Source organism: Musa acuminata, chromosome BXJ3-8 (assembly GCF_036884655.1).
Source record: "Musa acuminata AAA Group cultivar baxijiao chromosome BXJ3-8, Cavendish_Baxijiao_AAA, whole genome shotgun sequence".
In the NCBI taxonomy this organism is placed as follows: domain Eukaryota; kingdom Viridiplantae; phylum Streptophyta; class Magnoliopsida; order Zingiberales; family Musaceae; genus Musa; species Musa acuminata.
In genome coordinates, this window is record NC_088356.1 from 37,341,742 (window position 1) to 37,353,544 (window position 11,803).

Consider the following 11,803-nt stretch of genomic DNA (forward strand, 5'->3'; position numbering starts at 1 on the left):
CAATTGTTCACCACTTATACAACGAAGCGGCTGTTATACTGTGCAGTTGTCCATGTTTGCACTTCGGTTCGACTACCATAGTGAGCAGTCGTCCGTCGTTGTGCCACGGAGCAGCCACCATAGTGTGTAGCCGCCACTGTGCTACGGTTCAACAATCCATCCTGTTGTGCATCGCTGACTATTGACGCATAGTTGAGTTACTACTGTCCCTTACTGTGCTGTCGACAACAGCAGCACCACCGTGTGCCGTAACCTACGCCTCAATCCCTATCTGCCACACCTCGATGCTGCAGTCCATGCCATACCATCCACCATTGCCCAATATTACCGAGTTCCATTGCCGCAGCCAAGACCAACGTCGCAACCTCGACCATCGCCTGGAGTAGCATGGTGACACCTATAGCCTCGCATGGTTGTCAAGTGATCCTAGTTCACCTCGGCCTTCAAAAGCACTACCACAGGTAGTAGTGCGGAGGTCTATCGCTAAGGCTGCTGCACATAGTGACTGCAGTAGCCACCCACAACAGAGCTATTGCTCAGAAGCATTGCCATTAACAGTATAGATTACTTAAATAGATGAAATGCATAAACAAATCTAATACATAAATAGGTCTATTTACAAAATAGATTTGATATATTTTAATAATTTAAAATATTTGATTTTAAAACAACTTACTCTAATATCAATTCCAAGAATAAAAACTGTAATTATGTTACTATTATATAGTAAAATTTTAATATTAGAATTGAAATCAAATAACAATAGATCAAGATTAAGATCGTATATTTTTTTATATTATTCAGAAAATTTTTATCTAATTTATAAATGCAGAATCTAAAATTTACAACGATGTTGATATGGAAGGAGAACTAAATGTTCTTATTTTTTTTCTATTGATTATTATGAGTTATAAAATAGAAACTAAAGGAGATCAAAAATAAATCTACACTCTCAATTTCTAATATTTTATCTCTAAGAGGTATTATCTTTTTATAAGTAAGAACAGAAAGTATATGACAATAATTAATAGAGTTTTTCCCATCAAAATTATCTTATGAAATATTTTTTTTATTGATTGATAATATTAATCAAAATTTAATTAAAATATCATTATATCTTAACCAATTAATTAGAATAATAAAATCTAACACATCTACCATCCAACTGTGGTTCTCACGATGTTAAACTTATGCTGGGATATGAACTCGAAGTCTCTCGACTATGAAACTGTTACAGTGCCTCTGTAGCATCAGCAGTTTCAGCACTTTGCACACTTAAATCAAGCAAGTAAGATGAACAAAGGTTCATGTTTACTGTCAGCACTTCTGCTGCTTTCCCTCCCAATCCATTCGTCAGCTGGTACTCCCCTGTAATCGTGGCACTAATTTGCATCAAGAACACGGACGGATCGCCATTTCCCCGGCTGGTCTTCTCCTGGAAGCCTGCTGTCACAACTGTTCCGTCTTCGCCTGCACAGCGTTGACACCCATCAATCTCCTTTATCGTCAAAACCACAGAAGCATAATTATCTTGACGAAAACCTGCTGAAAGCGCCCATTCGACGCTTTGATTCGAACAAGTTTTGGATTTTGATCGTTCTTCACTGCCACAAACTTCGACTCCGGTCGGTTTGCGTTCTTCGTTATCGCGACGACAGCACCATTGCTGACACTTTGGAACTGTCCAGTAAAAGCCCGAAACTGGAAGGTGTTCTCGTCGACTCTCCACAGCTGCTCATCATGCAATGGACGTAATTAGATCCAACCACAGTTTTACCTACTCAGATTAAACTAAACGAGGAACTCAGATCCACCTTAAAGGTCTCCCAGTCCGATGCTGTGGATCGATTCGCCACGATCTCCATGCCGACACCCTTTTCAGCAGACAAATACTTCTGGCTTCTCAGTGACTGGAATCGGACTTTGGTATCACAAGCCATGCATGTCACAGGCAGTGGTCATGGCAGTGAAAGGCTACCAGAAGCTCCTTGTTGGGTATGCTGTCGAAGAGGTTGGGGGTAATCCACTCCTCTGTGACAAGCCATCCTCCAAGATTGACAGCTTTGATACTGCCGGAGGAGAAGTTGGTTCCTACAACCAGGGAGCGGAAGGGATTGCTTGAGATCATGATGGCAAATCCTAACAACGTCCGAAACACAGAGTGCAACGCCATGGCCTTCACTGGTTCTTGGTGTGTTGAGAGCTGTGCATATTTATATATAGAGATAAGATCTGGTAAAGGAATTCTTTACCCACTGAGGAACTACCGACATTAGTAGTTGTTTACCGGGGAAGAGGTAACATTTCCTGCTGCCTGTCGGTCTTTGGTAGATCCCAGCTTGAAGGAGGTGTTGACTAGGAGTCAACCAGTACAGTACCAGGGCCATACTGAGTGAGCCACGGATGCGTTTGCTTGACTCGACTTAACTTGATGATATTGAAGCACGTCTATTTTATCTGGTCAATTGCTATCCACTATATATATATATATATATATATATATATGACGCCTCTTCACACTTGTTTCGAGCTACAAAGAGCTTTTCATCGATTTAAACACAAGATTTAAAGATTTATTATCTTCAATTTCAAGAGGCAATTTAGAACACAATGGAGATATTGAGTGCTTTTGCTCAAAAGTTAGGAACATAACAAGGAGTACATGGAGCCGACGATGATGTTCCTATCAAGCGTTTGATTTCGTTGTGGATGAAAGAAATCATAGATTTTTTTCGCAAAGGATAAATAGGTGAAAACAAGATTTAGACTTACAGACTTTACTATCAATAATAATAGTTATTAAGTTTACTCAGACCTAAAATCTTACTTGTGCAATAGTATACTAACCAAATAAAAAATCTCAACAAAGGCTATTATTAATTAAGTTAGGCACTAATGTTTCAGGTGTGAAATTTAAGCAATGTTTTTGAAGCAGTTGGCCAGTGTCGTTTACAAAGAACATGAAAATATTTGATGTTAAAAACTCGACTGTGTGGGTTGTTAATTTCATACGAATAAAAATTAAAATATAATGGAATAAGATGGTGACGTGGATTCATCGACGGAGAGGTCACAATGAACGGTTCGGATTAATCTTGCTTCATTTGTCTCACTACTCATTGCCAAAACGTCGTCGCTCCATCCTTTTGTCTCTCGAGTTGCGGCACCGCCTACCGCTCTTCCGTCACCGCTCTGCGAGGGGGAGGACGAGATGGCCGAGGGGACGGGAGAGGGAGTGGCGGCGGCGATCCTCCTCGGGAAGCGGACGCGGCAGCCGATGCGGCGAACGACGAGTATGACGGAGTTCTCCTTGGAGGATGTGGCGGCCGCCGCCGAAGGGAGAGAGGGGATCCGCCGCCACCACAAATGCCAGCACCGGGAGAGGCGGAGGGGGCCGGAAGATGAGGGGCCACCGAGGATCGTCCAGCGGTGGAGCTTCGGTGACTTGGGGACGATGGAGACGACGACCAAGTTTCTGATGGCCTGTGGCTTCTGTAATCGCCGCCTCGGCCCTGGCTTCGACACCTTCATCTATCGGTGAGGAAAAAAATTCCCTTTTTTTGGGAGTTCATTCGTTTAATTTTCTGCTCATCTTACATGTTTGCGTAGAATTCTAAAGATGTATGCCACCGATTGAGACTACGCGGTCACCGTTGCGTTGCTTCATGATGGATGTTGCCTTTTTTCATCTCAAGTTTTGGAAGATTTAATCTTTATTCCTATTCCTTGTGGAAAACATCGTTGGATCTGTACATGGCGCTCATAATTGGTCTGCATATGTTGTGTATGAGAAACTTGACATCACAACAGGTGCTATTGGACATTAGTTTTGGGAGGCTTTCATGGTTTAATAGTGGAATCAACTATATTATGGTATTTTTGGTTTATATCATCCATATTTTTTTTATATATATTAACAATTTTACTCCCAGTGGTGCTAAATTTTTTTTTTATATCAAATCGATATCGTGGGTGTCGCCCACGTTATTCACATGATGTATAAGTTCAGTAGGATCTTTGGCATATTTTGAAGTTAATTTTGCAGGTATTTCAGTTAAAATCCATAACATATGTGTGGGCTGAATTACTTACAGGTTGTTTCTTGTTCATTTCTACCTTTAGCTGCCTGCTTCCTTTGAATTGTGACTAATCTAAAGTCATGCATGTATATATGATGTGCTAGTGACACCTGAAAAGGTATTCAAGCTTAAAGAATTTGAAGTGTCTCGAAATATGAAGGAGTTATGCTTTTCTCCATATGCACCATTATACTTGAGAGAAAACTAGAATAGGATTATGGCGATTAATAGTTTGGACAATGGAGCAAAATTTGCCACAAAATAATCCATCAGTTGTTACCTGAAGGTAATAGATTTCTGTTGAAGAGTCAGAAAGCAAGATAAAACTTGAAATATCTAATTTTGAAGAAGTAGTTATGCTCATCCCCCTGTGAGCATTAACCATATCAAGTAGGAAGCGGTAAAAAGGTTTGACCTTTTGATTACAACCCCCGAACAAACTCTTGGTTGTTCTCACTTGTTATTATGAATTGGACTGCCCATGGGCAGACTAATGACGAGTAAACATTTCATCTCACTATGTGAATTTATATATATATCTTTTTATAGGTGACACAAGTAATTTCTTATTAATACTTGTATTTCTTGGTAAAAGTAAATGCACACTTAATATTTTTGAACTGCATAAATGTTACTTTAGCTGGTTCTGGTGGCACAGGATTTTTGTTTCATGTTTGAAGTTTTCCTGCAGCAGAGAGCAGTAGTACTCTTGATGACGATGTTACTTGTTTGTGGCATACATTCCTTAGTAATCCCCTTTGGATGCTTGGCAACTTGATTCAACTTGCCTTTCTCTTTGCAATTGCAGGGGTGAAATTGCTTTTTGTAGCCTTGAGTGCAGACAGAATAAGATCAACCAAGATGAAATTAGAGATAAGCACCTGAGATCCAAGAAAACCAATGCTGCTTCAACTGCAGTTTCAGAAACCTCTGGCGATGGTCAAAGGGCTGTTGCTGCATAAGCTGAGCTTGAGTCTACTTGGCCAGTGTTAAACTTCAGTGGATATTACTTCAATATAAGTCTCCAGCTGCCTCAAAGAAACATATATTTAGTTTGATTCTTCTGTTTCTTCGCCATCCATCTCTTGAGTACTTATCGTGCAAGGGAATCAAGTATCGTTTCTCATTCCATAAATTTCAAATATGTAAAGAACATGAACATCTCTTGCTGGGGATCCTTGTTGCTGCTTTGGTTTCAAAGTAGAAATCCAAAGAATAAAGGGAAACTATATATTTTTTTTCGGCTTGTGAAGTTGCAACATCAAAATCCTTTGAACTATTCTCTTTTAGTGGCGTGACTGGGAAATGGACACTGGTAACAGAATTTACTATGATGGTCTTATGGATTGTGTGTCACTTCTGTGATCTTTTATGCTGTTTAATACTGCAAGATTGACCAATCATTAACCTTCTCTGTGGTTGTGAAGAGCTAGATGATTCACTGATGCATGGGTGTTTTAGCATGTACTTTTGTCGGTTAAGAAGGTCACGTTATATCCATTGCTTCAAAGAGTGTTTTAGTATGTACTTTTGTTAGTTCAGAAGATCACCTTATGTTCATTGCATCAACGGGTGTTCCAGTATATACTTCTGTTTGTTCAGAAGATTACCCACCTTATGTTCATTGTATCAGCGGGTGTCCTGTCATGTGCTTTTGTAAATCCAGAAGATTACCTTCTTTTGTTCATTGCATCGATGGGTGTTTTAGTGTGTGCTTTTGTAAGTTCAGATGATTCCTTTATGCTCATTATGTTTTGATGCCAAAGTTCATAGTTGTAAGGTGCATGAACATGTATGGCTTCATTAACAAGTCATACCTGGAGTTGCTTCTTCCGATGAATATGAGTAGCCTAAACATGGCAGAGGTGAGAAGAAAGAAGAGATCAAAAGCCTGGGCTTTGGCAATACTCTTAACCCTAATGACGATTCAAATGGATTCTCTTAATTGATATACTTTGTTTTTACTGGTAACACCACAATGTCTGCTGCAACTTTGTGTGTTTTGCAGCATTTGTCCACAGAATTCTAATTGTCAGGGAATAGGGAACTAAGAAGTAATCGTCACTTGTTATGTGAGGCTGCACCAAGAATTAAGAACTTTAGTAGCCAAGATATATTAAAAATAAGATATCATCAGGCTTGTGGAAGTTCTGTGCATAGTTATAGAAGAGCGTTAGAAATATATGACCTCTTCGTACAATTTTTGTCAGAAATTTTTTATAAAAACAAATCCAACTTCAATGTTCTTATTAATGAGATAGATATTATTTAGAATTGAATTTGTGAATAAATGTATTTATAAAAGAAATAGTGTTTCTGTTAGAGCATCTTACTAATAACCCATATATCTATATACAAATGATAATGATGATGATGATGATGTATTGCTCTATTAGCTTAGTTACTCAAGATGTTATGCCTAAAACAATAATGAGAAATGACATCGTTTCAACGAGATGTAGAGATCATACTCAAATAAGAAAATACAGAATATCTAGACAGTTTCGATCCGAATCATGAATGCCTTCGTCGAAAGAGTGATGATCAACACTAGAAGCTTCGTGAATATTTTATATTTTGAAGCCTTCTCGAAGATGGGCCTTAATTTTAAAAATTTCTCACAATGACTTCCACCGTTATCGGATTCACGAGGGATTCTATTTTGCCACTAATGCTAAGTGCCTACCTTTGGCTCGGGACCATGTTCGAAGATCGTTAAGATGATATTCCTAGTGGTCAATATTCCATTAGCATATAATGCAATTATTAGAAGGTCGATACTTAATCTACTTAGTGTCACAAACAACTATAAACAGGGTGTTTAATATAATATTCATGTATATTTGTATCTTTCGATTTTGTTTATGCCTTTCATAGCATATAGGGCTTGTGATAGACTTGACAACCCCATTTTGGTTGGCTTTTGTGACTGTTTCTAAACATAGGTTGTATCTAATCTTCGATACATTGACCAACCCTCCAACTTGACATCCAATTGATAAGACCCTAAAGTCTTATTATCAAAGAAAGAAAGAAAAGTGAATGATCACTACGAGAGGATCGATCTCCTAGGGTTTGTCAAAAGACTGAATAATAATATTTTATTTTCTGATTGATTGATTGTCGAAAAGAAAGGGTTACATCACTATTTATAGAGTTTCACATAGGGTCCATAAGGACTTGCACTCTTAATAATAAATAAATATTAAATAAATCTCTACTTGACTCTAATTGGATTAAACAAACTCAATAAACAATTAGACTAAACAGACTCAATAAACATTATTCAAAAGCTCAGAAAAAGGGTCCTAACAATTCCTCCCTCTTCAAATCAGCATTGTCCTCAAGGCTGAGCAGCATCAAACTCGAGAAGCTTCTCTTTTAGCACTTCAATCATAGGCTATTTGCAATGCGTCACAACCCGTTGATCAAGTAAGTATGGTCTCCACTTTTTGCTAGTGTAAGAAATAGATCTATCTTTTAGTGTAGTAATCAATGCAAAAAACTCCTGGCCCTATATAATTAATTTTATCTTTAAACATTTACTATCATAAGTTAAAATCCATCCATCAGCGATCTTTAATTCGAATCTATTATAGCCTTCAATATGGTGGGCTAATTGGTTAACCGTCTCATTGTCCATAAATATGAACTAGTAAATTAGCAAGTTTTACATCATTTTAGAACATGCAAGCTAGTAATTTTTTTGAGATATGCAAGTTAACAATTCTTTGCTTCTTAAGATGGGCAAGATGGCACTTTTTCTTCTCTTGAGATTACAAGTTAGCAATTCTTACTTCTCTTTTGAGTTAAGTTTGCAAGTTTTGCTTCTTGAGATGGATAACATAATAATTTTTTCTTCCTTTTGCAATGTGCAAGCAAGTAATTCTTGCTTCTCTTTTGAGATAGCAAGCTAGCAAGTTTTGCCTCTCTTTGCGATGTGCAAGCTAGCAATCTTTGCTTCTCTTTTTAGATCAGCAAGTTAACAATTTTTTCTCTCCCTTTGTCATTGTAAAAAAGAAGGAAATAATACAATGTTGTAATTCTTTTTCCTTTACATCAATTTTCAAATCATGATAAAGATAAATTTACATCAATATTTCAATCTAAAAAAATAAAAGATCAAATCATGTATGCCAAAAGACAATGTATCATTTTTGATAAATATCTTCTTTTGTAAATAGAAGGAATGATAGCAAACGATCTTAATTTAAAAAGAAAACTAAAGTAATAAAAATCGAGAAATCAAGATCATAATCCAAAAAATGTATAAGAAGAGTTTATGTATTTAGGAGATTTAACATGCCTAAGTTTAACATTCAAGCTAGCAATTATGGTTCTCTTGATATGCTAGTATTTTTCTTTCTCCCCTTTGTCATTACAAACAAGAAGGAAGAAGAGGGGAGGTATAAAAATTCACATCAATGATCATCACATGAAAGATATTAAAGATCATGAAAGATCAATACAAAAGATCATCGGTCTTTTGTATTATCAAGAAACAATTTAAAATATAAGAGATCAATTTTGATGATCAATACAAAGGAGTCATAATCAAGTTGAGAAATTAAGATTATAATTTGTATAAATCTTCTCTTAAATAAAAACATCATAGAGAATTTCAAGAATATTGAGAAATCAAGAGAAGGATCATGATTAAAAGAAATATCCATTTTAGTGAATAGTAAAAGTTAGTGAATAGTAAAAGGAAGAATCATAATAAACGATCTTGATTCAAATGAAAAACGTAAGTCATTGAGAACCGAGAAATCAAGATAAAAATTATGATTCATTTAGATAAGTATTCTCTTTAATAAAATGCAAGAGTCATATCAGAATAAGGAATAGAGGATATTGATTCATATAAAGAAAATCTAAGTTATAATTTTGAGAATTTAAGATCATGATATAGATAAAACTCATTCAAATTCAAATCATCAAAATCACTTTCAAAAGATTCAAAATGACAAAATAGATTCATTAATCTCTTATTGAAAACTTGATAATATTTTAGGGATAGAGACATTTTCAAAAATAATGCATTCACTTTTTTTATATATATTTCAATTTATGTGATTTATTTCATACAAGTATGCCTTTGTCTTTTATTCCAAAAAAAAATATGCATCATGGTTTAAAATCGAAAAACAAGATTTAACACAAGAGTCATCAAGATCAATACACCATAATGCATCATTAGAACATCAAGCATGATTTCATTAAATATAAAGTATTTTCAATTAAAATCATTTTGTTTGTTGTAGTAATGTATTTTTCTTCTTAAGTGAATCTAACTCTTCGTACTTAGTGCTAGGAGTTAACATACAATTGGCATGCTCAATTCCCCCCCCCCCCCCACGTTTTTGCATTTTATATACTAATTTAAAAATAACTTATGAAATATATCAAGTAATTTCATAGTAAAGTAAAGGGGTTTTAGTTGAGTCACTTAACTCATTGTTGAAAGCTATCAAGGCATAGTTCGCCATCTTTTCTTTGTCAGTTTGTTCCTCGTCTTTGGATGCACTTGAATCATCCCAAGTCGCTTTGAGTGCTTTCTTCTTCTTTTTGTGCGAGCACCTTATTCTTCAATTACGAAAATTCACTTTTGAAGTACCCCAATTGATTGCATTTATAGCAAGTTATTTTATTCTTTTTAAGTTTATTTTTATTCTTTTATTATTGTTTTATGAACTTTTTAAATTTTATTGTGAGGAGTTCAAAGCCATCATCACTCGAGCTTTCGATTGAGTGGTCTTCTATTATTCGAAGTGCCAAATCCTTCCTATTCTTTGGAAGGTTGTTCTCAAGTTTATTTTGTGCCATACAAGTCATTTCATATGTCATTAATAAACCGATGAGTTATTCTAATAGAAAATTATTTAAGTTCTTTGCCTCTTGTATTATAGTTACTTTTGAATCTCAATTTTTAGAAAGAGATTGTAAAACTTTATTAACAAGTTCAAGATTTGAAAAACATTTACCAAGAGTTTTTAAACTATTGACGACATTCGTAAAATGGGTGCATATGTTAACTATAGTTTCTCTTGGCTTTATTCAAAATAATTCAAAATCATACATCAAAAGATTTATTTTAGACTCTGTAACTTTACTTGTGCCTTTATGTATAATTTTAAGAGTGTCCTAAATGTCATGTGTAGTTTTATAAATTGAAATACGATTAAACCAATTTTTATCTAAAGTTTCATAAATCGAAATAAAAAAAAGTTTTCTTCTCCAAATCATTCTATTCGTTTATTAGATTAGAAGACTTTTGAAATATATTTTCAATAGTATTCCATAAATCAAAGTTCATAGAAAGCAAAAAAATCCACATTCGAGTTTTCTGATATGTGTAGTCTGTCCCATTGAACATAGGAGGACGAGTGATAGAAAGACCCTCTTGATTGTTAATAAAAGCTATTTCTCTTATGTATTAAACCAAACAAGAAAAATCTTAGCTCTGATACCAACTGTTATGACCAAAATTAACACTAAGAGAGAGGGAGGGGGGGGGGGGGGGGGAGGTGGGGTGGGGGAGGGGGGTGAATTAATGCTTTCGTAAAAATTACAATGATTTAAAATCTTTGTTCGATAAAGCCTATATCAGAAAGATGTTAACTTGAAAACACGTTCATAATTATAGTGAGAGTAAGAAATAAGTTTGCAATATAAATGAAAAGTATAAGGTAAATGCAAACTAGATTTATAGTGGTTCGGTCGTCATGACCTACGTCCACTCTCGATTCCTCTTCAATCGAGACCACTAGCTTTCACTACCGATCTTCTTTTTGAAGAGCAAAGATCAACTATATTTATAAGTCTTTCTCCTTTTTATAGACTCAGGAAAGAATATTTACAAGTTTCACATCTCTTAGAATGAACTCTAAACTCTAAGAGGTGGAGGGGAACACTTAACACTTTTCAAGCTTTTCTAACTCTTTTTCATCAAGGATTCTTTCCCCCTTTCTACCCTTTTTTCTTGCTTACCCAAGCAGGAAAGAGTGGGGTATTTATAAACCCAAATTGACTTAAAAAATAGAGCCATAAAGGTCTCATCTCGGGTTTCTCGGGTCCCGACGGTACCAACACCTATGCTGGCTGGTACCATCACCTGACATAGTCCAGGGGATTGTGTTTCGATGGTACCATCACCCAATCAGGTGGTACCATCATTTGATAGCTTGGAAAAGTGTGCTCTTGACTTTTCCAACTCATAAGTGGTTCCACCTAACCTTGGGTGATTGAATGGGCCTTCCACTTGGCCAAACGGTCCCAATTCAGGCCCAATGGGCCTTTAATTGAGTTGGCATGGTTACACTCAACACTGTCTCAATTAGACTCTAAACTACTTCAATCTAGACAAATGATTATAAAGCATGAATCCTTTATTGTCCGACATGCCATTGGTTCATCCGGCGGTCCGATCCTTTAGTGCATTATCCTCTCCTTTGACGTATTGCCCAATCGACATGTTGACCTCTGCAACATCCGATCTCCTTAGTGCAATGTTTAATCCTTCGGCCCGATGCCTGAACTCATGCCGGTACGTTGATCGATCTTTCGGCTTGACGCCCAATCTCCTAAAATGTTTCACTCCAGCCCAATGTTCAATACTCCTGCTTTAATCGATTTACCTTTTCTGATCGAAGTTAGTCCCGCGTCACTTAAAATACAGATTATATCATAAACTTATCAATTGATTTCATCATCAAAATTTGAGA

At 36.1% G+C, this 11,803-nt stretch overlaps 2 protein-coding genes across 2 annotated transcripts; one reads left to right on the forward strand and one right to left on the reverse strand.

The window, feature by feature from the left end:
* Positions 1-1,231: 1,231 nt before the first annotated feature.
* LOC108953555 (uncharacterized) lies at positions 1,232-2,173 on the reverse strand. The gene is made up of 4 exons (XM_018830023.1): positions 1,979-2,173; positions 1,815-1,910; positions 1,543-1,731; positions 1,232-1,498 (listed from the first exon to the last, which is right to left on the reverse strand). Exons 1-4 carry the CDS (start codon positions 2,171-2,173, stop codon positions 1,232-1,234), a joined length of 747 nt encoding a protein of 248 aa, XP_018685568.1.
* A 963-nt stretch (positions 2,174-3,136) lies between these two features.
* LOC135645229 (FCS-Like Zinc finger 5-like) lies at positions 3,137-5,320 on the forward strand. The gene is made up of 2 exons (XM_065163411.1): positions 3,137-3,537; positions 4,888-5,320. The coding sequence occupies exons 1-2, from the start codon at positions 3,212-3,214 to the stop codon at positions 5,039-5,041; spliced, it is 480 nt and encodes a 159-aa protein (XP_065019483.1). The 5' UTR covers positions 3,137-3,211; the 3' UTR covers positions 5,042-5,320.
* The last annotated feature ends 6,483 nt before the right edge of the window (positions 5,321-11,803 follow it).